The sequence below is a fragment of the Metarhizium brunneum genome, chromosome 2 (genome assembly GCF_013426205.1).
Source record: "Metarhizium brunneum chromosome 2, complete sequence".
NCBI lineage: Eukaryota > Fungi > Ascomycota > Sordariomycetes > Hypocreales > Clavicipitaceae > Metarhizium > Metarhizium brunneum.
The window spans coordinates 3,585,980-3,612,135 of record NC_089423.1 but is presented as its reverse complement, the minus strand read 5'-3'; the positions used below and the strand labels follow the sequence as shown (position 1 = coordinate 3,612,135).

Sequence of the window (26,156 nt, the reverse complement as noted above, 5' to 3'; positions counted from 1 at the left end):
TATAGTACCGAAACCAAAACTAAAAGAAAAGAAAGGAAATACGAAATTCCATCATTTGCTGCCATATCCCTCGCTTCATGTCTCCGATATGCAGGTATATATTGCCGCCGTCTTTACTGCGTCTTCTTCTGCGCGACAGGCCCGGCTCGAGACGGCGTGGCGGAGAAACGCAGATACACAAACACGAGCAATCCGCCGACAATGAGCGCAACAAAGTTGCCTAAACATGGTAAGCATGAGGCCTTCTCCATGGAAATATGTACACGTGGAATAAAATAGGAATAAAATAGCACCAATGCCCGCACGCGAAATGACGACAGGGCCAAGTGACTCACTTGCGACAAACTTGCCCACGCCGCCCGTCAAGTGGACAGCCTCCCGGACAATGCTCTGCACCAGGCTCAGAATGCTGGCGACGAAATTCCATACGGTGCTGAATGCGGCATGAATGACGGCGTAGATGGTGGAAAGGACCGAGGCGAATAGCTCGTAAATAGACTGGAACAAGTCCGACACGGCGGTTGTGAGAGTCATACTGCTGGGCTTTGCAGGATTGGCATGAAGGCGTGTGGCATCAATTACTGTCTAGTGTTGCTCTGCATGGCAGCTACTTATTTATCGCTCTGGGACAGCGGTTCGGATCATGCCACCAACAATCCCAGCATGAGGGACTACTTCATAGTGACGTGCTCGACTGTGTTGTTGGTGCCGAACAGGACTTGATAGCATCTTGAGGGCGGCAGTGAAGACGGTGACGTCACGCGATGGCAGGACAGGGTGACGGATATCAGGGCGGAATGGATGGTGAGCCTGAGGCATTCAATGTTAGCGTTTGGAGGCGTTTGGGGCGGCCAACGGTGCTCAGTGTTGACATGTGGACTTTAATGGTTGGCTCCTGCCGCACCAGACAGCCACTGTCCGTGTTCGCTGGGCTCGCTGGCGTTTTCAATCCCCTTGACGTCCAGCATCATTGATGCTTCTACGGGGTAGCCGTTTTTGCTTTCCAGTGTCCCCAACCAGGCACGCGCAAGGACGCCACCGCCGTCGCCCGCTCTTATTTTTAACCTTGTCCTTGATTTGACGTGCTTCTTTTGCCGTCCTTGAGCACAGTTTTCAGCCGACTCGCCTTGGTGGCTGCTCTTATTAAAGAGCCCAGAGGACTGACTGCCTATGAAAAAATTGAAATGCACCGGGGATTGTTGGTAACCGGTCACTGCGTCTCCATTCCGCAAAGAATAGAGCCGACTCGTTGGAGATTAAAGAAAAACAACTGTGGCGCGGGTAAAGAGCTTGCCTGCATATTTACCGCGCCAACGAGATTGAGAGAATCGTGAGAGGCTGTGTGAAGCGGCAAAAACGCTCCAGTCGCTAGATGGCGACAAGTCCCAGCTGTTAGCCGCCAGAAAGTACTAAAACTAGCAGCGGGGAACCGCGCATGTACATGATCCGTACAATATGCCTGGCATCTCACATGGAATTCAAGTCCCAGGGTGCTTGACTCGCCAGCTCCAAGTCGGCGGATCGTAGGCAAGCCCCCTTGCCTTGTCATTGGTGGGACTCTCATCGGCTGGTTCTGTCCCCTATGAACTGACTGATACTGTTTCGATATGCATAATAGGGACTCTGGGGGTTATGAAGCGGATTTGGTCCAATTGGATTTATAATCGCAGGGGTCTTTGTTGAAGCGCTGCCTTGGTGGTCGTGCCTTGCATCAAGGATGTGCGATTTATGATATTAATCCTGCGTGCTCATGCCTGCGCAGCTGGCAGCATGACCCGTCGTGAGCGATATTACACAAACATCATAATTATATGGAGTTCCCTGCTCCTTAGTTCATAACTGGGAGGGCCAAGCACAAGCAAGTAAGGCGGCAAGGCTCCGAGAAGCAAGTGGACCAGGCTTAATGCCAAGACTAAAGAGAGAGAAAAATCAGACTTGACCAGTTGACATTTTAACGGCCCATTATCGAGGTCCAAGAACCAGACAACTAACCACCTCCCTAGGCAGGCATTTGGCGTCTTCGTCCCCCCCGTTTCATTGATCCACGCATCCCCCTCCATCATGCAAGGCTCGTCATCGGCTACCTCCATTGGTAGATGCTTGTGAAAAGCGAGATGGAGGATGCACCGAGACATGGCTCGAAACAGAACAAAAGGATGCCTTGCCTGTTGACTTGTTTCCGCCATCGATGGGCCACCAGACCCGTCGTCTTGGATCCCCGGCCAGAGACGCCATCCAAGCTATCCATGCCGATCCACGTCGATTCCATGTCGGCTTTACGGGGCTGGCGAGCTGGCGACGAGCCCATTCGCCTCTCTCCATACCATCTCGACTCGAGCCCGCCCACCAAACGCCGTCGCCCGTCGGCACATCACACAGCTGGCTAGGGTCAATCGAATGAAGCATATTTACTAGTCCTACCTACTTACCAAACGGCAGCAACATTTGAACCCACATGCCGCCATCAGCTCGTGACCCAGTGGACTCGCCGGTCCAAGTCTAGCCAGTCTGCTCCATCATGCATTGAACTGACCCGACGCCGTTGTCGACGAGTGTGGCGCCCGACAGGGGAACTCGCGCCATGGCTGATTGACGACTTGTGACTTGCTCTCGAGTCTTGACTTGAGTCTTGCTATTGCAGTCAATCCCTCAACCCTCCTCCTCTTCTCTGCATCCACAGACTTGCAAGGCACCACCACCAAGACGGATCTGTGACGATCCTGCATACGAGGCCGAGGTCCATTTATCAACATTGCCTCCCTTGGCCATTGCATCCGGCCCCGAATGAATTGACAAGCTAGCGCCCACGACAGTTGGGACTGTTCTGCTGTCCAGCAATGTATTCCAGCTACCAGTTGGTCTGGGTCATCGCTGCCTGCGTCTTGCTCTTTCTGACCTCGTTTCCCGCCTTTGTCATTTTCTTCTGTTCGCTGTGCATCGTTCGCCGGAAGAAGGATCCTGCTCGGCATTGGTTGCTCTGGTTTAAAACAGGTTTCATCTTGTTTTCATTGTAAGCACCATCATCCAGTCTTTTCCCCCGCGCCCCTGCCGTACCACATGTCTGTCGAACAAGTCAAGGCATGACAATGGGGTTTCTAGCCGCCTACGGGAACACACAAGGCAGAGAGAGGCACTCTCAGTCTTGGGTTTTTTTGCCTCTATATGCTAACCCATGGCCAGGGCCGGCTTCTCCTGTTTCGTCGTACATTTACTCGCCGTCCTCTTCTCCGATCTCTATCTGCCAAACTATGATTCCATCCACTCGAAAGACATTCTACCTGTCCAGGTCGAATTCGATCTTCTCGGCACCGTACTCACAAACTTCTCCGACATTTGCCTCATACTTGCCATCAGCGGACTCGACGAGGGCATCCTTGTCGCGCACAACACGGAACCGAGCCATGGCGATGGCGCTGTGATGCCCGGAACCGTCCAGCTCGCTGATAAGATATTCCACTTCTCTGTCTATGGACTGGCCGGTGTCCTTTCTATTCTGAGCGTCGTCGCATTTGCTATCGGCCAACACCTCTATTCCGCCTTTGGTTTGGCCAGCAGCCGTATCGGGTATGACCACTCCTACGTCGGATCATCGTATAGCCAGTTGGAGTTGGGCAAGACGTCCCAACTCTTGTCTTTGACCATGTATTGTATGGCTCTGGCTGTGGTGGTGTGCATCTCTGTCAAGTCCATCATTACAAAGGTGCGCTGCCGAGGAGACAAGCGTGTTGCAATGGTATGTTGAAACAGTGACGTCGTTGAAACTCTCACATCGCACCTCTTAATTTGTATTGACGTCTTGTGCTTCCACCTACAGGCAAGTACGTATCTCATTGTATGCGATTCGCTCCTTGTATTGCGTGGTTCCTACAACGTGGGCTATGCCATAGCATTCAAACCTCGCGACGGCGCTACCAACACACCGCCTTCGGTATTCACCGTGATAGATGTGATTGCAGATACCTGGCCGGCCTTGGTCATCTTCTGCGTTCTTTTCGCCCTCGGCTGCAAGAAGCGCGGCCTCTGGTCTACGAAGCAGCCTTATACACCAGGTCTTTTAGACATCTCACCTCAGCAAAGCTCTCGGAGCTATTCGCGCGGTACTAGCCAGCCAAGTGAAGCAGACCTAGAGCCCAACATGCAAGAACCCCAAATGCACGAGATGCTGCAAGTCACGTCTCGCGAGCACATACTACCCGCACCGATGCCTCGGCACGAAATCCCCCGCCGCCCAGTGCACCCGCCGCCATTGCAGGGAGAGCAGCAGCAAATACGAGAAACGCTGGAAGCTGAGGGCGAAGATGATTCACCCCCCGACTATTACAGCGCTCGCCACCAAGTTCCTCCTCAGCCAGTGCCACAACACACATTGGCATTCACTCCCGTCGGTGCCGGCGAGGAAGCACAAGCAGGCCCGTCGTTTGCGCTACCCGTGCAACAAGGCTACGATGGCAGACCACTGTCTGGCTCGCCGCCCCCTCACGCGGACGCCATGGGGCTTTATCATCAAGCAGACGGGAGAACACCGCAGTCACAGCCTTTGCCATATAATGAGAAGAGTTGAGGTCATGGGATTTGAACAAAACTACCTTTTTTCGGCATGTATTTTTATTGCCACACAGTCTATTGGGTCATGGGTGAATCAGAGCAGCGGAGTTTGAGGCGTTGGGTGGTACATATTTTGCATGGAGTATACACAAAGGGGACACCTTATGTTGGACGAATTTCCTACTAGAAGTATCATGTACACACATATCTATGATTTAGCCTCGAACGCAATCTAGTCTACATCTTCGGAAAACTCGGGCGGTGCAACGTACGGGCCGTCTGGGCCCATGGTGCCAGCGACGTACCTAAACGCGATTAGCAACGAGACGTTCCTTGGTCACTTTTCAGCCGTCAAGAAAGAGCACAAACTTTGTATGGCTGCCCCTGGCAGCTAATTGGCCCTTGCCGTTGGTGAATGTGACCGTCGTAAACGCGAGCGTCTTGCCAACTACGTCCGCGTCAGCCTCACAAAGGCCAAAGCCCTGATACGTAGTTCTCGCAGTGCTCTTACTCTTGTCGCAGGTGGCCGTGCCCCTGAGGAGGTCGCCCGGTTTCCCACCAGGCGCAAGGTACGTGACTAATTCCGAGAGAGGGGGGATGAATCAGCCACTGATAAGTACGTGTTTTGCGAAATTCCAGAAGGCTCGGCTTACCGTTCAAGTCTGTCGAGACGCCGGTCGCAAAGCGGCCCGTGGAGGCGACGGCCAGCGAGCCCCCGAGGTCGACTAGGCTGGCGAGCGTGCCGCCGTGGAGAGTGCTAAGACGGTTCTGCGGCGTTCTCGTGAGTTTATCAGTGCGTTTTGTTGGGGGGGATTGGGGGGGGCCGAACTGTGTGGTCTTTGTGGATGTCAAGCTCGAAGTCGACGCGGCCGGGTTGCGCGCTTACAATGCGCAGCTGGACTTTGTTAGGTTTGGCGGGGGGGTTGCTTTGGATGAGAGCGTACTCTTGGGCCTAGCAATCTGCGTGCAAGGCGTCAGAGGGTATGATTGTGTAAGATGTTTTTTTTTTGCTGGTTGAGATGGACTTGGGATATGGTGCGTGGCGTGGGGTGAGGACTTGGGAGGGCCGGCTCACCTCGGTTCTAGGCCTGAGTCGGCCATGAACGACCGCATTACCTGTGGGGAATTAGCGCCGTTGATGAGGTGAGATGCGTGGTTGCGCACATACGGCTTTTGTGAAGGCTGTAGGGGATAATTTCTTGGCCATTGTGTTGGTGGTTGGCTGTTGTACGGGGGTAGGATAAGTGTTCGAGGTCGGCGGCTGGGCGTCCGTTCCTGAGCTAAGCTGCGAGGGTGGTATCCGCTTCTCGGGGGCCGCAGGCACGGAGCCCCTGCACATGCGTACCCGGTTCGAGGTCGGGCGTTGCGGATCGGAGAACGAATAAAATCGAGTTGGGGTGCGCAGGTAGTACATACATCTAGCTGGCGGCGGGATTGATTTTGTTGGTGATAGGGAACGGGGCGAGAATTAAGGCTAAATACATAAGGCGAAGAAGACTACGTCCTATAATTAATGGCAAGTGCTGGAGTCAAGTTGTGTAGAAGCCGCTAAAAGGTGACCGGCTTCGAGATTTGCCATCTCACACGCTTATGAATAGTGTCATCTATTCGCTGATTATGGCTACTGGACAGAGTGTGTGCTTCGCTGCAGTACCGTGGCGATGCAGGAGAGATGGAGCACGGTTTATTTGTTGTGAATGCATTTAAGCCCACCCGTAGGACGAGAAGACCGTTCAAATGTTGCATCAATTGAAGATGCGGACGCGGACGGCAAGTGTTGGCGTTGGCGTTGGCGTTGGCGTTGGCGGCACTAGTAGCAAGAAGCGCGCGCTAAGCAATTATTCTCCGACCATCACCCGGACACACGCCGCCGCACCGCACATGTAATCTTTCACCTACCACGACGTCTGAACCACATTCAACTGTGCTCACTCGCTCGCCCGGCCGTTCTTTCATGACCATTCTTCCCACCGGCGGGCCTCAATTCAGCTTATGATGATATAGCTACACGTCATATTTTCCGACGGACTGGTCTCGCCGCCAAAATGTCCGTCAACCCAGCGCCATCCCTGCAGCTCGCAGACTACCTCGAGAAGCTGCCCGGCACCACCTTTAGAAAGCTGTACCAGCAGCCCTCGACGGCGTTTGCCATTTTTCGGCGCATGCTGCCGCATCTAGGTACATTTCCCTCTTCTCTGGAAGCTGGGCTGGCACGCTTCTACACATCATACATACATCATATACTGGCTGCTAACTCGGTCACCTTGCCCAGCCAAGACACTCGTTATGCGCATCCTCTACATGCCCAAGCCGATGCCTCTCAGCGACCTCGACCTTTGGGTGAAGCCAGACGCGAAGAGGTAAAAAAAAACCCACCTCCCTTTCCCAACCAAGCCATGAGGCTCCTCTGGCGGTGACACCCTCGAACATCATCTAAAACCGAAATGCAAAACAGACAGCGAGACCATGCCATCTCGACCCTCAAAGGCCTCCACATTATCCAAATCTCCATGCCGTCCAAGGAGAAGCCCCAGGAAATGCAGCTGACAACCAACTTCAAAAACTCCCTGCGGCTGGCCCTCACCGGCGGAGGCGAACACAACTCGTTTGGCGTGCCGTCGACGCTCCTCGTCCCACCCGAGATCGACACGCCCTTCCTCGACCGCTACGCGCGCAAGAGGTGGGAGGACATTCTGCACTTTGTCGTCTCCAGCGTCGGATACAAGAGCACGGGCGACGTGTCGGGCCCCAACAAGAGCGTCAAGGAGCTCCTCATCGCAGGCAGGCTGGTCGACCGCCGCCCCAACGGCACCATCGGCATCACGCAGGCCGGCTTCACCTTCCTGCTGCAGGAGCCAAACGCACAGGTCTGGACCCTGCTGCTGCTCTGGCTCGAGGCCAGCGAGACGAACAAGGCGGCCGGCCTCGAGACGGTTGACATGCTCTCGTTCCTCTTCGTCCTGGCGAGCCTCGAGCTCGGCCGCGCCTACGACACAAACGCCCTCACCGAGCAGCGCAAGAACATGCTCCCCTCCCTCCTCGACTTCGGCCTCATCTACATCCCGCAGCACAAGCGGTCCATGTTCTTCCCGACCCGGCTCGCCACCACCCTTACCAGCGGCGGGAGCAGCCTGCGCACCATTAGCGAGGGCGTGGCCGCCGCGACCGCCGCCGCGACGACTACAGCCGGCGGCTCTTCGTCGCAGTCGGGCTCGGGCGGAGCGGGCGGGCCCCTCGGCCCCTCGGCCGACCAAAAGGGCAGCGTCATCGTCGAGACCAACTACCGCATCTACGCCTACACCCAGTCCACGCTGCAGATTGCCGTCCTCGCACTCTTCTGCAAGCTTAACATGCGGTTCCCCGACATGGTCGCCGGCCGCGTGACCCGCACCTCCATCCACCAGGCCATCAACTTTGGCATCAGCGCCGACCAAATCATTTCCTACCTGGCCGCCCATGCGCACGAGCAGATGCACCGCAGCGCCGCCCTCGCCAACAAGCCCATCCTGCCGCCCACCGTCGTCGACCAGATTCGCCTGTGGCAGCTGGAAAACGAACGCATGAAGACGACGGGCGGCTTCTTGTTTCGTGATTTCGAGGACCATAAGGAGTTTCTGGATACCGCGCGGTTCGCGGAGGAAATCGGCGTCTTGGTTTGGAGGAGCGACAAGTCGGGCATGTTTTTTGCCAACAAGTACGAGCAGATTAGGGATTATTTGAAGAGCAGGAAGCGTATCGAATAGGCGAAGAGTGCTTTTGCTCACTAATGTTGCCCAGGTTAGAAGACGGCCTTGTACCTTTTTGAGAAGAGGGGCAGGAAGAAGAGAAAAACTTGGGAGCGGCGTTTGGCGGGTTGGATACAATATCAAGGGACACTGTATACAGTTGACAGGCTTAGATGCAGCAAGACTGCCATCAGCAAGATCTGAGCACGAGGCCTCAGAATAGAGAAGAATGAAACTTAGTTAGCAGCATGATTACCAATGCCTGGTTCCCCCCCCCTTTTTTACACCTAATATACACGCATGTCTGCTTCAGCCCGCGAAGCAAAGCCATCGTAAGCAATTCGCATCTTTCTAAATTTTACAATGATACGCCCGAGGGCCAACTAGACCAGCCAGTTTCATGAGCCATGCCAATATGATGCCGTCGCCAAAACAAAAGGAAGCCGTGTAAACCCGTTTTTTTCTTTCGTTTTCCCTCGAAAGAATGTGACAAAAAGTCGAAAATCCAACACCAATCCACTGCCCAATCGTTATTCAGACAAGAAAGATGAAACCGATACAACCAATTGTTCATCTGCTTTCCACCCGGCAGAGAAAAACAAGTAGCGGGCGAGAGAGCCAATAACACTCCAAAATACACCAAACAGCTAGTCTCCAAAACAAGCTTAAGCCAACAAGCGTTCAGTATACTGACACTCCTCGGCCAGGAGTAATGCCAACCGCCCCTGACCTCGAGTTTGTCAGCTCCTTGAGTTTTGGCTCTCGTCGTTTGCCGTCACTTTCAAAGCGATTGACCACACCAGCAAAAAGTCCGCTCTTCTGGCCTTTGCCATACGGAGCGTATCCACCTTCGAAGCATGCATAAAGAGCGTAGTAATCCTTGAACGATTCTTGCGCCACTTTTGTAGTGCACTCAGACTCTAGGTGCTTGGATACACGTTGGTCAACATCACGTTCATCAGGTAGACGTGGTCTGGGGTCGTATGCAACTGTTGGTAGAGCTGATGTTGTGTTTGACGGAGCGAGATAGGTCAAGCGATTAGGAGAAGCCAGCGATGGGCCAGTCTTCCAGCGGTTATTGGTGTTGTGTGGTGATGAAGATGCATCGAAGGAGCCTTTATTAAGCATGTCGGTTAAAATCCTATCACGATATCCTCCGCAGCGGCCGGCCCAGTACATGCCGTCCTGTGGCTCGCTCTCTGGTTTTTTAGGAGCGGTATTGGCAGGAGGGCTTGGGCGAGTATCGCTCCCAGGAAATGGTTCCAGGGTCGACTCAGAGGATCTCGAACCCGAAGCACTCAGTTCAGATTCGTCTGGCTGCGGATGATCGGGGTTGAGACTCTGGATGGCGGCCAAGGCCTTTCTCGAAAACGGCGTCTTGAATTGAAGCATCTTCAGCGCCTTCGACTTGTGCCATTTTCTCATCGACCTAGGAATAGAAGAATCCGCATCATTTTCGAGCCCTTTCAAAGGCAGGGTGTTTTCAGCATTGTCAGCCGACTCTGGACGCGCCTCCAGGGTATACTTGGGGAATTGCTTCGACGACGACCTTCTCGAAAGCGACAAGAAGGCTGACTTCTTGCCCAGCGACGCCTTGGAAGAATTACTTGTCTGTATCCGAGTAAGAGCGCTGACGTCTGACTCGACGACCGTCGGGCTCGCGGACGGGGGCTCCGTAATCGGGAAGCTCTGAGAGACCCGTCGAGACTTACGCGAGGCAAGCGAGTCCGAAGAAGAGTTCGGGTTGCATGCCATGTAGCTTCGGTTGCCCTCGCAGTAATCGACCCAAGCTCCGCCCTGCAAGGCCTCAGTTCCACTGAATCCTGATCCGTCCAAATGTTGAACAGGACCAATTGGTGCTGATATGACGGGTCGTTTTGCGTGTGTACGTCTGTGCATGATGGTGTATTGACGTCACTCTGAATCTGCCAGAGGTTGAATATCCCTTGGAATTTCTATAGTAGGCGACTGAGGGTTTTTTTTTTTTTTTAAAAAAAAAAGGAAAAGGCAGGAAAAAAAATCAAACTTGAATTGTTTCTGGCCTCACATCCATGGAATGCGGTTGAGATGGGGTTGTTTTTAAGCAAGTTGAGACAATGAGTAACAGCCACACGAGCCCGAACATAGAAGAGTGCAAGCAGACTATCGCGTTCGGCTCGGCAGGACACGCGCCTGTCTACACCTTGCTGAACCCGTCAATCTTCGACGTGGCGTCAATGAAGAAGCGTGTTTCAGACGACGTCAAAAGTGTTTGTTTACGGACAAACGGCCACCGCTGAACACGACAGCCGCGGGCGAGGTGAACAATGAGCGATGAACGCGGGTGCCGGAAGCTATGGTAATTCTTGCAGAGATGATTGGGGAAGTGAAGAAGAAGGGGGGGGAAAAGAAGGCGAATTGCCAAATGGCCGCAGAGTTCACTCAATCGCTTGGAGTGAATGGCAGGTGGCGGGCAAGCAGCTCAACAGTCGTCGGCAGCTGCCCGCCATTCAGCGCAGGCTCTCCAATGTTCTCCCCAATTGTTCAATCTTGTCACGCTCTTGGTTCCTTTGACGACGGGCAAGCAAAGCCGGTCCATCTTGAAACCATTTATTATTGTCTAGTAGCCCGCCGCCCATTCGACAAGTCTTATTGTCCGTCGTCGTGACTGTCACCGTCCCAACCCTCAATGGCAAACTCAAACACGACGTCGCCGTCCCCGCGCGCGATGCTATGTCCGTTGCGATCCCACAATGCCCTTTCCACGACCTTTACGTTTCCGTCCCAATCGACCAGCACCACCGTCTGCCTCTGCGTGCCGTACATGCCCGTCTCGAAGCCGTTGGCCGCCTGCGCGCTCACCTCGGGCTGCTGCTCCAGCAGAATCTCCTCGACGGCGCGTAGCTTGCCCTCGTCCGCGACCCACGCCGCCCTGCCCTTTGCGCGCGCCGCCTCCATGGACTCGAGATGGCTCTCGTCGCCCACCTCGGGCACGAAAATGGTGTGCCGCAGGAGGCCCGTCAGCTCCTCGAAGCTCGCGCCCGGCCGGGCCGCGGGGAAGGTGTCGGTGTCGAGCACCCCGAACAGCGCCTGAACCAGGTCCTCCTCGCCGTGCCTGTGCTCGACGGCGCTCGCCACAGCCTCGCGGAGCATCCTGGTGCCCAGCTCGACCTTTGGCCACGCGGCCTCGGCGTCAAAGGTGGTGTTGCTCAACCCCCACGTCTCCCCCCTCTGCTCGGCCACGACGGGCACCTCGTCGGCGCGCCCGGCCCTGTTGCTGACGATGGCCACGCCCTCCCCCTTTCTCCTCAGCCGGCCGCAGACCAGGGAGAACCCCCCGACGCCCTTGACGCCGTCGTCCTTGACGAGGTGCTCGACGCCGTCCTTGATGCTGCCCCCCAGCCCGGCCAGCCAGGCCGTCACCACGGCGCCGCGGCTCTTCCTCCCGTGGACGGGGTGCCTGGCGTCGTGGGCGTTGGCCTCGCGGTAGTTGGTCAGGACGGCGAATATCCCCGACTTGGTTATGCCCAGCCAGGTGCCCTTTTCTGCGCGCTGGAGGTCTCGAGACGACAGCACCTGCTCGCCAGAGGTTGGGTGCGTCCACCAGTGAGGCCGGGATGTCGGGCGCAGGATGAACTCGTCCCTGTTGTCGATCAGAATGAGGGGGTAGTCGGGATGTGCCGTGGTAAAGAGCACTATGCACATGTTGATATCTTGATGTTTGATGCTAAAATGGTGAGTGTGTGATGTTTGTAGATGAACGTTGGGAAACTCGTAAGCCGAGGTCCTCGGATGACGCCCGTGTGTCTTGAACTCTTGAGGATGATCTTGGGCAGTTTGTGCTAGGTGGCTCGTAGGCAGGTCATATACGAATGCAAAGAAGCCGTCACGGCCTGACGGCGTCTCATGGTCGCAGAATGCGGATAAGCCAAGACAAAAAGCAGTCGTCAGATCATGAGATGTCTCATTGAAACATGGCGTGGATCTCATCGGGTCGTCGCCTGTCCTCCAGCCCAACGGCCCACTTTTGCAGGCCAAGATTCGCCACGACCACAACACGAGGGTCACATTTCCGGTTCTGCAACATCAGATACCTGGGTAGCTCCCTGGTGCCGTCCTGTAGAGTCTCTAGTATTACGGTGTTTCCTTCAGCACGTTACGGTTCTCTCGTTTGGGTACGACCAGGCACACGGTGTTTGTACAATTGGGCCCCCTACCTGATGCAGTGCCGGCACGAATATTGGGATAGGTTGAACAAAATAGTAATAAAAATTTATAGTCTCTATTATGATCTATTTCGCATCCATTTGAACTTTTATTATTTCTCATGTACTCCGCCGCATGCAATGCAAAAGTCGCAGTCTAATATTCAACTTGCACGACGCACCTACCTCCTATTAAAGTTCAAGAATCGACTCTGTTTTTTTTTAAAAGTTAGCACCAGAGACTCTACCAGGTCTAGAATGCACAGAATATACGTACCGCGGTAAAAAGAATGATGAGATTGCTGCCAATAAAGGCTATATAAATACCCAAATCTCTCCACCGATTATCAAACGACATGTTGAGCCGTCCGTAAAACTCGTCACCAATCTTGTACGCGCAATACTCGCAATTCTGCGTATCATTGCTGACGAGATATCCCGGCGCACCACGCTCGAAAAACGGCGTCATGTACTCCCCGCATGTCATGTTGCTGGGTGCCGTGAAGCGGTTCAACTCAGACGAGGTACAAACGACCTGGAGCCCGTGCAGAGCCGTTGTTACCATGCCGCCGATGAGCCGGGTGAAGGGGTCGAGTTGGTAGAGCCAAGCGCGCCAGAAGCCTGGCATTTGGGGCGCCGGGATGGTGACGCCACAGAAGAGAGCGAATATGATGATGATGAAGGGGTCGAATTGGGCCGAAATTCGGGGCGAGGGCGTCAGCGACGCAAGGCCTTGGCCCATGGTGACGGCAAAGACTTCGGTGATGAGAACCATGAAGAATTGATAGCCGGCTCGTGAAGGCGTGGGGTCTAGGCCCGGCATAAAGTACAGGCAGACAAAGAAGACGACTGCGCACAGGATCGAGTACGGCATCTCGGCGGCGACAATAGCCGTGGCAAAGGTCATGGGCGAGTACATCTTGGATGAGGCTTCGCGGAAAAAGAGGGCTCGCTTGATATGGAACATGACTTCCACTTGGGAGATGATGAGGGCTGGCAGAACCGTGACCTGGAAGATGACGAAGACTGTGTACTGGAGCGAGGATCTGGACGTATCGAGGTTGAGATACGTCAGGCCGGAAACAAAGGCCACGGCAAAGTGGCTGAACAGCCGAGTAAAGAGATAGTTTGGCGTGCGCCAGAATGCACGGAACATGCGGCGAACCACGATCCTGATTTGGTGGTGAACCGGCGAGGCATATTCCTTCTCCAGGTCGGGGTTCGCGTGCTGAGCCACGGATTTTCGCTCCTCTCTCATTTCAACAATAGCCTTCTTGGCACGCTCGAGTTCGGGACTCTCGTCCCAGATGTCAGCCCAGTCACGCTCACCAACTCGAGGCGAACTGCCGGCACCAATGGCCTCGAGCATGAACTCGGCGACGTTGTCCGTAGGAGCGGCCTCGGCCCCATGACGTCTGAGATATGCCCGCAAGATGGCAGCGTCTTCACCAATGTCTCCAAAGTAGACGGTCCGTCCGCCACGCTGGAGGAGCAAGAGCCGATCAAAGTTTTCAAACAGAGCAGCGTTGGGTTGGTGGATTGTGCAGAGAATAGCTTGTCCTGCCGCAGCGAGCTTCTTGAGGAATCGGACAATATTGAACGCACTCTGGCTGTCAAGCCCGGACGTGGGCTCATCCAGAAAGAGGAGAAGCTCTGGCTTGGCAGCAAGCTCAACGCCGATGGTGACTCGCTTGCGCTGCTCGACAGTCAGACCAGCTTCCGCGGTGCCAATGATGCAGTCTGCAATGTGTTCCATTTCCAACAAGGCAATGATCTCCTCAACGTATGCGTGGCGTTCGGCCAGGGGGGTCTCATACGGCTGGCGAAGGTCGGCGGAGAACCGCAAGGCCTCACGAACAGTCTGCGTCGGCTCGTGCAGATCAAGTTGTTCGGCATACGACGTTGATCGCTGGAACTGCTTGCCAGGCTTGAAGCCATCGACGAGAACATCACCAGTGATGACGCCGATGTTCTTACGGGAAGCGAGAACGTCGAGAAGGGTCGTTTTGCCGGCCCCCGAGGCGCCCATGAGAGCCGTCAGCTCACCAGGTCGAACATAGCCGAATACATTGTTGAGAAGGCGGCGTGTGCCTCCGGGGACCGGGACATTATAGTTGAGATTCTCCCATGTGAGGATACTTTCCGACTTTATGCTTAGATCAGATCCAACTTCGTTCGACTTGTCTTTGCGTCTGGCCTCTCGCTTCTCTAGCAGCTTCTCATTCAAGGCTGCGCGTTCCTTATTAGGGCGTTGATAAACCTTGAATGAGTTGCCTCCCATCCCAAACTTGACCACCTCGCCGAGCACAACGTTGAGAATCAGGAAGAAAATGATGATGCTCAGGACAATCCCCCAGTTCCGCCACAGGTCGCCGGGATAGTACGAAAAGCCTTGTGCAATGTAATCTGGCCCTGCAACAAATGTTGTTCCCGCGTTGGAGCCGGGCAGCGTGCAGACCTGATGGTTAATATCGGTGTATCCCGGCCCAGAAGGAATCAACGAATCAGCAGTGCAAGTCATGTCAATGCGTTGAAATTCATTCTGCATCAGTGAGCTAAAGATGAGGCCAAGCGGGTTCACCCAGTAGATCCATCGAAGCCACACTTTTTCAGACTGATACTGAATGATGTACCCGGAGGTTGTGACGAAGAGCGTAATGATGACAACAGCAAACTTGATGGCATAATCGAAGTCGGGGCTCGCACAGCCGATGATTCGGAAGAATAGCGTCATGGCAATGTTTCCCGACAGGATCATGAGGTAGAAGGTGAAGAACGCGCCGGCATCCCTCACTAGGCCACTCATGAAGTACACAATGATGGAGAATAGCATGATCTCGCTCGCAGCAAACGCCTGGTCCACCAGGATCTGTGAAATCCACAGGCTTGAGGGCCTGTGATAGCCGTAGGCCTTGTGCTTATTCACAATCGCCCTGCCCAACATTGTTGATGCCAACTCGGAAAACGCCTGAAACGCATTGAACAAAAGGGCCACGAAGAGAAGACCGCCTTTGCTAAAGGCACTGGCAGAGGTCTTTTCCAAGTTGAGATAGAGCGTGCCGAGGACAATGGCAATGACGATACTTCGGACCCATGCAAGCGTGAGGTTGAACCGATCTTGGAGCTTGAGAGTGAACTGCCGCTTCATAAGGGCCCATACCTGTAGGTGGAAGCCGACCTGATAGACGGATCGCTTGGAAGCGCCTCGTTTGCTTTCCTTGACGGCAATCTGGAAGTCATTGTGCTTGTGCTTCTCTTGGTCCAAGTTGGCCTTGTATTCCGCAATCTCGGACTCGAGCTTCTTCTGGTAGTTGGACTTGCGGAATGCTTCGCGCAGAGTATCCGGGCTGTGCGGTGAGTTGTTTTCGGAGCATCCCGGCGCGTACTGTCTTTCGAATTCGTCGGTGCAGCCGGTCAAGTAGTCCGGTGTGGTTTGTCGAGGCCTTGGAGCGAATCCGAGTCCTTCAAAGTAGCTTCGGGCTTGGTTGGCAGGACCAAAGTAGACTTGCTTGCCTTCGTCAATCACCATGACCTTGTCAAAGAGCCTGTAAATGTTCTCGGATGCCTGATACAGGGACACGAAGGTGGTCGTCTTGTACAAGTTGGTCAGAATGCGAAGTGATCTTGTAAAGTCCAAGGCGGTACTGGCATCAAGACCGCGCGTGCTGTTATCCCAGGACAGGATGCAGGCATTGGAGATCATCATCTCTGCAATGGAGACTCGTTTCCGCTCGCCACCCGAGATGCCCCTGACGAAATGATCGCCCACAACCGTTTTTCTAGTGTGCTCTATATTGAACATCTTGAGCAGGGTGGAAATGACATGCTCCTTAAAGTCGTCCTGGGTCATATTTGCAGGCCGTTTGGCGGGCATCTTGGTGTCGAGGGCAAACCCCAGCGTCTGTTCTACTGTAAGAGTCGGGTGATGAATGTCGTCCTCGGCATTGTACAAAGCCTCGGCTCTATAGCGAGTGAACTCCTTGGCCGTCCAAGGGCCGTAAAAGACGTCTCCCTGAACGCTGGTGTATCCGTGCCTTTGGTTAGCAATGGTCTTGAGGAATGTCGTGCAGCCGGATCCCGGCTTGCCTAGGACGAGGACCATTTCTCCAGGATTGCACACGCCCTGGAAGCTGTCGAGAAGGGTTGCCTCGGGCGGTCTCTTCCCCAGGCCCAACAGGTTGATGACTGGCGTTATGACGTCGAAGAAGTTGATGAATGCATTGGGGAATGTCTGGACGTAGTTGGCCATGCCTCCGATGCCCTTGACCGTCAATCCATCCCAGCAGACCCCAATGTGCTTCGGCTTGATCCCAGCGGCCTCTTCAGCAGCGAGGCTACCGCGCAGGACAGTTTCGAGGTCAAATAGGGACTCATTATCTGTGCCTCTAGAGTCTACGGGAGCTGCCTTTTCGGGGTCAATGTTCTTGACGGCGCTGCGCCTACGGCTCGCTCGAGAAGCACCCGTGAGCTCCCTTTGCAATTGCACAAAATCAGCCTCGGCCTGCTCTACAGAAACACCATACGGCACGCCAGCGGCATGGTTTCCAATACTTTGGTTGTCGCCTGCGGTCAATGCAGAATCCGGAGACTGAGATCGGGATGTGGGTGCATGTCGTCCTTTTTGGGCCTCGGATTGCCCAACCGCGGAATGGTGTGCCATATATCCTACTCTACCGGCTGCCGTCCCATCGAATCGTTCAAGAGGCGAAAGCAGATCCTAGAAGTTGTTGTAGTGTTGGTGTTGTGGTGATGCTAATCAGGAGGGCTGTGACCTTTTTTTTTTTCTTTCCTTTTTTGGATAAGTCCGGATGAAGTCAAGTGGCAGGTGGCAAGAATGTCCACAGGGAAGGCACGCCTCGAAGAGTCAAGTTGGATACTGAAGGATACTATGCCGGTCCTACACCTTCCCCGTGCGTATGTATGGATATGGATGGCGGTGGAGGGAAGAGAAGCGGGATCAAACTGGGCAGCGCGGCTCGGAGGCATTTAACGAAACACCATGGAGGAGGGTCGGCAGCATGGCGCCAGGCAACGTGGACGCGGATGTGGACGCGGATGTGGACGGACCAGACCCTTTGCATGTGGGGGAGACATGTAGGCAGATGGTGAAGACGGAGTTGGAGGACAAATACTAGCAGTGATATGACAAAGGGCGCGAAATTGATGTCCAGGATCTACAATATAGTCAGTCTTGGCGTCCCGGAACTGGCGAATGCGCCGCCGTTTAGGTCCAAAGCCGAAGTCGCGAGCTGCCACAACCACATTGTTTCCCTCAAGTGGTCTCTTTCCCCCGGCGGATTACATTATTACCAAGCAACCGGTGGGCTCACAGTACATCCCTTCGAATGTGCGCAGGTCCAATTTTGCAACGGACCAGGGTTCTAGCCAGTAGTAATTACTTATTTAAAAGATATATATACTTAGAGATTATATAATAATAGAAGTTATTAAGATTTTTAAAGATACTTAAGTATATAAAAATATATCAGTTATTATTACTTATAAAAAAGCATATTTAAGTATCTTCAAGTATCATAAAAAAAAGTAGATTAGATACATCAATTGGACTTGCGCACATGCAAAGGCATAGTCGGCGCATCGGGGAGGGTTATTCGGACGCAAGACGGAAACGTTTGAACAATTTGGCGACGGAAATAAAGCGGGACCCGCGGCCAACGGACGGCCAACTTGAAAGTTCCAAAACGCTTGGTGCTAGCAGCAGTACTAGTAGTACTAGTACTAGTCCTAGCACCAGCACGTACTCTGTCGTTACTGGATGAGTCACCGACGGTCCTTGTCTAATCAATCAATCAACCAACCACCGACTCAATGCTCCATCGAGGCATATCCCCCCATGACCAACGATGGATTTGACGCTTCACAGACCATGGCGTGCATACACGGCACATGCGTGTCATGTCTGTGTAGTAGCTAGTGAGTCACTCGGAGAAACACACAAACAAAGGGGACCATGCAGAGAGATGACTCACGCCGGCCACTGCCAACTCGCTGTTGGACTTGCTTCTTTGTCTGTGTGTTTCAGTTCCCCGGTGATGGCAATTGGTGCCCATGGACAGCATCCAATGGCATTATAAGTTACCCTGGCACGGACCAGCAGCCACCAGCACGTTCATTGTCCAAGGGGGGACGACGAATGTCTTTAGATGAGGACTGGCTCGTGGAGACTCCTCTGCCATACAATCTTGTTAGGTAAGCGAGTCTCCACGAGCCACTCAGCATCTAAAGAGATAGGCTCGTTACCGAGATTGGCGGGCTCACTTCAACTGGAACTTGTCCATGTCCCTTTCTTTATTCACTCATCGACCATTCCGTGAGCCTGCACACATGTGCATATGTACCCTCGCCCAACAAGGCGCCGGCTGTAGACCATTGTTGGTTTCACCGGGCATGTGGTGGCTTGCCGTATCGCGGGCGCCAATGTTCAACGCCACGCGGTTGACTTGCGGTAGCGAAAAGAAAACGTTGAACCGACACGAGTGCTCATTTTGGTACGAGCCAGTATGCAGCATGTCTCATGCCTCGAGTCGTCTCTCTCTCAGGGCAGCACTTGGCTGCCGCGATAGACGGATATAGCAACCCTACATATGTATGTATGTACCTTTCAGTCAGCGCAAGAAACTATCAAGGTTTGCACTCAACGCTGATATTACTGCTTCTAGACTTGGGGCTTTAACTCGCGGCAACACCTGCATTGGCTTCCCTTCCAACCCTCGTCTTCAAGCCTCACACCCATACCCAATGCAATGCCAGTTCAGGTGCCGGGGGCGAAGCACCCTTGGCCAGTCGAGAGCCAACAAGGGACCTTGTCACCAACCAGCATTTATACTCCGTATTGCTCCGTACTCCTTTCGTGCCGGCTACTGCACCCGAACACCCCCTCCCGCACGGAATGCGTCCGGTTGGCAAGGACAAGGCGAATGCCCTCTTCGCCCCCCTCGGCTGGCCGCTTACGACTTTGGCTTCATCTGTATGTCTAACGCTGCCCAAAAATAGAAAGAATACAGTTGCGAGGCAGACCAAGTCTTGCGTCTCAGTGACCTGCATCGCGCCCGTTAGAGCAGCCCAGACGGTCGGCTTGTAAACTGGATAGCTCCGCCTGCAGGGGCAAATATGCATAGTTCATACATCTTATAGAATGCACTTGTGTTCCATGGCATTTTATCTGATGCACCGGGGTTGCATCGAAGGCAGCATCTTCAATATATTTCAGGCCTTGCAGCAGATGCCTAACCGCCGACATACAAGCGGCAACAAGCGTTGAACGAGCGCAATCTCTGCTATTTGCACTCTGCAAGGGGAAACACGAGAAACCGGCGGTGGCCGTGGGATCCGCAGAAGGAGAGCATCCCGGTACCATAAGAGACGGGACACGTATCTCGGATAGAGCCGATAATCTGGATATGCATCGGGTATTCATCCTCTGCCGAATACCCGGGCTTGAAGGAGACGTCTCTCTCGTTGAGCGTATCTCGCGCCGTACAAACAGCCGAAAAGCCAGCATGGCCCCGGTTTATGCTCCATGTACAGAGCAATACCTATGGGCAAGGAATCTTGTGCAGACGGGATGGTATGGTCTCTGGTTGTATCGGTCCGAGCCTCCAGCCGATGCTTCAATCTCACATTTCGTCTCCGAGTCTACAAAGTCACCCAGTCACCAATGGCCCCATCCAGACACTCTGTTGCAGATTTCTTGTTGCGTCGCAATTGCGGTGAAGATGAGCTTGTAAGGGAACCCTACCTTCTAAGCAGCTTCGAGGCCTAGAAGTTTATATCTGGCCGCGCACATGTTATTTTTTCAGACATGTAGTGTCACGATTACAAAAGGACTTCTATTCTTGAGTAATAAATGTACTGTATTGTCGTCTGTGAGTCAAGGCCTTTATCTTTGTATCAATACTTGCATCTACACGCGGCTCCGAGTTGTTCCTCCCCAGGCGTCCGAAACTTGGCCGAGTTATTCATTCTGGACTGGGTGTTGAAGTTATTTCAAGGGTCGTGTGTTCTAAGGAATTGAATCATGGCATGCCATCAAGAAGCAGCCCGAGCTATACTTGGAAGCCAACACCCGGGCCCGGAACTATGTGCTTTCACACGGGAGCTCTGTGTTAATCGAGGAAACACGCCAAACTTTGGTCAGACCTAGTTATTATTCCCTATGGGTCGAAACTCTATGCTCATGGGCAGTCCAGACAACTCCCGTTGTACTAGCCCAAGCCAGGTCCAAATAATCCGAACCTACCGAGCTCCCGCCCAGCCACATACTTATCAACCCAGCCCTCTATAACAACTATTGACCTTACTACTACGTACTATCAAAGTTGACAGCAGACTTTGGCAAACATGGTCAATAATGAACTTGGGTCGGAACTCGGGCTTCCGGTGTTCCTACACCATCTCACCCGCGACATTGCCGCACACCAATTGGCACTGCTACTTGATAAGCCCGCTCTGCGCCTTGATGACGCCAGATAGTGCTACTGGGTGCTGGGCCGGCAATCTCTCGGAGTTCGGGGCCTGGTCGGAGCTGTCGAATTGCCTGGCGGCCCGGACTTGACTTGGTGATATATCGTCGGATTACAGCAGGATAGCCATCACTCGGCCACCAAACGTCAAGTTATTCTCAGGGGACTTGCATGGCACGCATCGGGAACCCACGGCTGGCGGGTGTCTCGGCGGTTGACGTGAATATAAGTCGGGGACTATCTTATACTATTAAAAGCCCATTCACATCCCCGGCAGGACTATTACAAGTCTTTTCTGAACGAAGCGACAATTACTGCTAGTTGGCGTCTCCGTCTTTTCATGAATACATGACCTACCTTGTCGGAAAGTACCCCAATTCAAGCAGGCATTATCCGCACTGGGGCATTTGACTGAAACTCCTGGTTGCCATGGATGGATCTTTACCAGATGGCCGCGGATTCAACCACGGTTCCAACGTGGAACGATGCGTGGGCTCAGTGGCCGGTACGATGACGAGCATTCCTCTTTATGAGCCTCGCTTCACTCGTAGAAAAGGGACCTTGCTAACGGCCAGCAACAGGAATGGCATCCTAGCTCCTACAGCCCGCACCACATAAACCCAGACCAGACGCCCGTCTCCAATACCATCTTACCCAACGACTACACATCATATTACCCCCCGTGTAATGTAGATTCAGCGCCTTGGGACCCATACAACCTCGATGCTTTCTTGTCATGGCCGGCCGAGCCGGAAGTACGCAAAGGACACGCCAGCTCGCTCATGAATCTGCCACATTACTCGCCGGCCGACTCAGCACCGAGCGACCCCCAGCTCATGCAAATGCCAGAAGCTTCCCGTCCCGCGCCGCCGCTCGAAACACCGCGCCGCCCCAGCGCGAGCCAGACGCCCAGCAGTTTCGGCCTCACCCCCGAAAGACCGTGGCCGCCTTCGCCCTCCGCATCTGGCGCATCGTCCCCGGCAGGCGGTGCGGGAAACAGGCCCAGCGGCAGGACCCCGTCCAAAAGGGGGCGGGCGAGTCGGCGCTCCAAGTCGGACGGCGGCGAAGCATGCCCGCGTGGGACGCCGGCAGCCATCAATCGCCATGGCAAGGCACATTTCCGCGTTTGCCACAACGAGGTGGAGAAGAACTACCGCAGTAGGCTGAGCCACGACTTTGGAATGCTGCTCGATGTGCTTGTCGACTGTGCGGATGATCAGGACTTGTCGTCTGTGGGACTCACGGCCGGGACGGAACAGAGCTGGAGCAAGGGGTCGATACTGAGGCTAGCTAGACGCAAGTTGCTGGAGCTGCAGGTCCAAGATTGTTAGATTGTTGGTGCTGGAATGGAAGATGAGCATTGCAATGGAGGCTGTGCGTGTTGAGTGAGTCCACCGTCGATTTGACTTGCAGCTGGTCATAACTTATCAGTGACGGGTCGTGACTCCATTTTTCGCTATTGGATTGATGTGGTTGTGTTAATACAAGTGTCGTCTTGCAGCTAGGGAGTAATTGAGTGTGTGTCCCTGATTGAACCCATGTAGCCACGCAGTTGGAACTTGGGCCTCCTTTATAGAACTTCCAGCCAGATATCGCTCTCGGTGTATTTGAACTTTCTTCCCAAGGATTCATCTAGTATTGAAGCCATATTTCAGCTGTAGCCAACTTATCCGTTGAAAAGCACCTCGCAATTTCGTAAAGTACACGCTTCCATAGACGCTTTTGCCGTTCCTTCAAGCACCGGAGTACACTCAGCAGCCGTCCTTCCGCGACAACCATCATAGACCAAATGCCCATCGTCAGCTACCCCAGCAATATCCCATAGCCGGTGATTCACAGACCCTCCGCCACGAATGCCCAAGTGCTCAACGTTGCACCCTTTCACCAGCAAGACATCGGCAATCATGCGCCTGTGACACCGCCACCAGAGTCTCACTACACATGATGGCGACCCCTCCGCTCCCACGGTCCCCCGACTCCTCTGCCAGGCTTCTCAATTCTCTCACGCCTTGGAGAAACGCCAACGTGCTCATGTATCCCGCAAAGTGTCTTAACGACGCAACCCGGATGGTCGTGTGCTGCTCGACGCGAGACTGTCACGGTTGAACTGGGGGTTTGCACGGGATCTAGGAAAGGACCGGACATCCACGAGTTTGGCCACGCCAGCGGACTGGAGGACGTGGACGAGGGCGGCGACGGTGCGAGTGCCGTGTCCGACGGTGATTATCGTAGGACACGGCTCCGAGTCTTCCCCAGAGACCTTCTCCCGACTCGTCCGGCGTCTCTGAGAACCTGGTGCGCAGTGACGACCCTCAGCCTCGCTCGGATGCCTTTGTGTCTGGCTATTCTGACGCCGGGCTCGGGTCATGGATCGAGTCGACGCCCGTTCCTGGACTACACTTGACGCTGGGCTCATGATTCTGGGACTCGGTAATTCCAGCCGCGCCGTCTACGCCAGAAATGCAAGTCGCTTTCCAAAAGCCCAAGTTTCCGTAATAAGTACAGGCACGCCAAACGGACAAATATCGGTCTACCCTCGGGCTCTGCCGTGGCGGGAGTGGCATACACTTTGCAAACACTATATTTCACAGTCCCTTCAGACGGTGGAATGGATGAAATTCTCCTCGTCAAACGGCAATCAGACGTCCACCCTGCCCATATCACGCTCCCGTCATCAAGTCCATGAAGTCGCCGTGGTGTATATCAAAATATTCCAAGAGGAACCAGCCGAGCGTTTCCGAATTACGCCCGCCGCCATTCAATCCCGACAAACTGCCCGTCCGAAAGCGGCTTCCCAAGAAATTGCAGGAATTGATGGATAACGATGAGGAAGACGTGGTAACGGTCGTGCGATTGGCCACGACGTAAGACTGCTTTATTCTCCATTTCAAAACAGACACCATTTTTATTTTGTCAGGCTTCCCCGTCAAGTTGCAAATTGGAGGGCAAGACAGTCCGCACGTCGTAAATAACACCAAACCGTGATTCCATCCGAAACCACCAGCTTACTGGTCTCTAGCCACCGTACGCTACTTCTTCCTCCCTCAACGTCTTGCCGCAGCCAATGCGGACGAATAGTAATGTGACACAGCTTCGGATAAGGTGAACAAAGTGGACAAGTTGTACGGTGACGTACAAGGTATTTCATTCATGCTACAAGTCTATAAAAACGATTCGAATGCGCCCATGCGCCTTGCTTCACCCCAGCCAATAAACTATCCCAAACACTGTGTAACCAGATTGTTTTAGGTAGAGCATAATCCCATTCCGTCAGGGTCTTTGAGGATTCTTCAAGTGCTCCGAATACTAATGGCAATAATCTAACCTTGTGTGAAACACAGCCAGTGTTGGACAGCGGCTGAGCTAGCACTCCCGAGCTCATTTGGTGCCGTTCCCATTCATAGTAGCTGTGAGTCCTGTGACAGACGTCGTCTGCATTTCTTACGTTACATCGATTCCTGGCATTGGTGTTCCTTGCTTTTGCAGGTGTCACAAAGCACCGAGACTGACCTAGTTGTATTACTTCGGATGTATGGACCACGGAGAGCCAGCCACCTTGGCCGCAAATACGGATCAAAGCATCGATAAAGATTGTCGTCCTTGGCGATACGTGTACAGACTCTTTGTCATACGAGCTTCAACGAGTGACACACTGCGCCAGCCGTTTATGCCTTTGCCTTTTCGAAAAGGTACATTTCTACCGATTCGCATTCCCCACTCAGGACAGGAAGCGACAGGACTTGTTTCTCTTCCCTGGTCCAACCGTCTGCAGCCATAAGGTCGAAAAAAGACCGCTCCGACGGGTGGCGTGGCTTTGTCGCAACGAATACTTTTGTTGAAAACGTCTCATCATCGGCAGTGAATTGCAGGTTCGCGTGGTGAATGGCTGACAAGGTGCCGACGAGGGCAGGGAGCATGTCGACGTTGTACGTACAGTCGCTCAGCATGATGAGATCCCAGCGCCGGTACTGAATCTGTCCTCGAAAGCTTCCGTCCTTGGCCTCGTTCCAGTCGAGGTTCTGATACATGACTTGTGCATAGCCGAGATCCGAACCAGAGCGAAGCTGCTGCAGGAGCCCAATGTTATTGCGCACTCTGCCTTCTGCTTCCCCCACGTCCGTCATCAAGATTGTGCATTCCCCCGTGTCTCTGGGATAGACGGCGCAGAGACCAATGCCAAGAATTCCCACACCGCAGCCCAGCTCAAGAACGCTGACGCCGTCCTTGTTGTTGAGGATGCTGAGAAGCTTCTTCATGCAGGGATGTTGGCTAGTTTCGAGCTTGGGGAACTTGTAGGCGCCGACAACGGCACAGAGCGAGACGACGCCCGCATCCCAAATGTGGCGGGCGATGCTTTCACCAATCTCCTCCTCGATCTCGAGAAACTGTGCTGGCTCGGTCGGAGCCGTCAGGCGAATACGGCGAGTGGACACGTCGAAATCCACCTCGGGGCCGCTCATGCCGACCCAAACAGGCACAATGAGGCCATTCGCGTGCTTTTTGGCGCGTTTAATGGACGAATTGAGAATGCTCTCAACCTCATCGCCCGACAGGTCCGAGTCGGGGCTGATACACAGCTCAACAGAGTCTCCATTTATGAAAGCCTGCTGAATCATGGGAGGAAACTCAAAAACAGGTTTACACACCCGTCTACCAGCCTTCCACTGCAGGGCCCCCCTCCTGGTAAGAAGGCATGATGAGTTCTCCGACACTGAGGTGACATGTGCCGTAACCACCAGGTCAATAGCCTTTTCCGGGCACAGAAATGACTCCCCCAGGTCAGTCGTGATTGTGAATACTAGCTCTGCTTGCATGCCCCCCTCGTCGACCTGCATTCTTGGAGCACGCAGCAGTCGAATGTAATGCATGGTGTTGCGAAGCCGGTGACGGACGAGTCACGACGGTGCGGAATTTCGTAGTTTGCGTGTGCGGGTTCTCTCAGCCAGTCTGGTTGCAATAGGTACAGTACGGGCGGAAGAATAAGTTAAGAAGAGCACATGATTAGGAAGGGGGGGGAAGTTGAAGAGATTATATACAGCCAAGCTGAGCACTGAACACACGGGACACGATGGATCGATGGATAGAGTGTCAGTGATTAAGGTTTGAGGATGGCTTTGAATTCGAAGGCTCAATCGGAACCTTGTGCCAGAGGGGGCCATGACGATTGATTCTCTATGGCCGCTTTGGGCTTAGTCATGTTTTTTGACATGCTATCCATG

General features: G+C 53.8%; 10 protein-coding genes across 10 annotated transcripts; 3 read left to right on the top strand and 7 right to left on the bottom strand.

Annotated features, from left to right (window-relative positions):
* Positions 1-113: 113 nt before the first annotated feature.
* G6M90_00g040490 (uncharacterized protein) lies at positions 114-534 on the bottom strand (the record flags this gene model as incomplete). The annotated part of the gene is made up of 2 exons (XM_014691911.1): positions 114-220; positions 336-534. The coding sequence occupies 2 exons, from the start codon at positions 532-534 to the stop codon at positions 114-116; spliced, it is 306 nt and encodes a 101-aa protein (XP_014547397.1).
* A 2,638-nt stretch (positions 535-3,172) lies between these two features.
* Positions 3,173-4,561, top strand: G6M90_00g040480 (uncharacterized protein; the record flags this gene model as incomplete). The annotated part of the gene is made up of 2 exons (XM_014691910.1): positions 3,173-3,733; positions 3,815-4,561. 2 exons carry the CDS (start codon positions 3,173-3,175, stop codon positions 4,559-4,561), a joined length of 1,308 nt encoding a protein of 435 aa, XP_014547396.1.
* Positions 4,562-4,777: 216 nt separating this feature from the next.
* On the bottom strand, positions 4,778-5,752 carry G6M90_00g040470 (uncharacterized protein; the record flags this gene model as incomplete). Its single annotated transcript, XM_066130270.1, has 8 exons — positions 4,778-4,850; positions 4,915-4,993; positions 5,057-5,122; positions 5,199-5,313; positions 5,375-5,440; positions 5,490-5,505; positions 5,621-5,661; positions 5,714-5,752. 8 exons carry the CDS (start codon positions 5,750-5,752, stop codon positions 4,778-4,780), a joined length of 495 nt encoding a protein of 164 aa, XP_065986260.1.
* An 838-nt stretch (positions 5,753-6,590) lies between these two features.
* On the top strand, positions 6,591-8,288 carry tfb2 (General transcription and DNA repair factor IIH subunit tfb2; the record flags this gene model as incomplete). The annotated part of the gene is made up of 3 exons (XM_014691908.1): positions 6,591-6,723; positions 6,818-6,905; positions 7,001-8,288. 3 exons carry the CDS (start codon positions 6,591-6,593, stop codon positions 8,286-8,288), a joined length of 1,509 nt encoding a protein of 502 aa, XP_014547394.1.
* A 663-nt stretch (positions 8,289-8,951) lies between these two features.
* Positions 8,952-10,169, bottom strand: G6M90_00g040450 (uncharacterized protein; the record flags this gene model as incomplete). Its single annotated transcript, XM_014691907.1, has 1 exon — positions 8,952-10,169. One exon carries the CDS (start codon positions 10,167-10,169, stop codon positions 8,952-8,954), a length of 1,218 nt encoding a protein of 405 aa, XP_014547393.1.
* Positions 10,170-10,898: 729 nt separating this feature from the next.
* Positions 10,899-11,954, bottom strand: TANGO2 (Transport and Golgi organization protein 2; the record flags this gene model as incomplete). The annotated part of the gene is made up of 1 exon (XM_014691906.1): positions 10,899-11,954. The coding sequence occupies one exon, from the start codon at positions 11,952-11,954 to the stop codon at positions 10,899-10,901; it is 1,056 nt and encodes a 351-aa protein (XP_014547392.1).
* Positions 11,955-12,636: 682 nt separating this feature from the next.
* atrF_0 (ABC multidrug transporter atrF) lies at positions 12,637-17,114 on the bottom strand (the record flags this gene model as incomplete). The annotated part of the gene is made up of 2 exons (XM_014691905.1): positions 12,637-12,666; positions 12,732-17,114. 2 exons carry the CDS (start codon positions 17,112-17,114, stop codon positions 12,637-12,639), a joined length of 4,413 nt encoding a protein of 1,470 aa, XP_014547391.1.
* Positions 17,115-21,385: 4,271 nt separating this feature from the next.
* Positions 21,386-22,268, top strand: G6M90_00g040420 (uncharacterized protein; the record flags this gene model as incomplete). The annotated part of the gene is made up of 2 exons (XM_014691904.1): positions 21,386-21,442; positions 21,519-22,268. 2 exons carry the CDS (start codon positions 21,386-21,388, stop codon positions 22,266-22,268), a joined length of 807 nt encoding a protein of 268 aa, XP_014547390.1.
* A 719-nt stretch (positions 22,269-22,987) lies between these two features.
* G6M90_00g040410 (uncharacterized protein) lies at positions 22,988-23,353 on the bottom strand (the record flags this gene model as incomplete). The annotated part of the gene is made up of 1 exon (XM_014691903.1): positions 22,988-23,353. The coding sequence occupies one exon, from the start codon at positions 23,351-23,353 to the stop codon at positions 22,988-22,990; it is 366 nt and encodes a 121-aa protein (XP_014547389.1).
* Positions 23,354-24,602: 1,249 nt separating this feature from the next.
* G6M90_00g040400 (uncharacterized protein) lies at positions 24,603-25,805 on the bottom strand (the record flags this gene model as incomplete). The annotated part of the gene is made up of 1 exon (XM_014691902.1): positions 24,603-25,805. The coding sequence occupies one exon, from the start codon at positions 25,803-25,805 to the stop codon at positions 24,603-24,605; it is 1,203 nt and encodes a 400-aa protein (XP_014547388.1).
* Between the last annotated feature and the right edge of the window lie 351 nt (positions 25,806-26,156).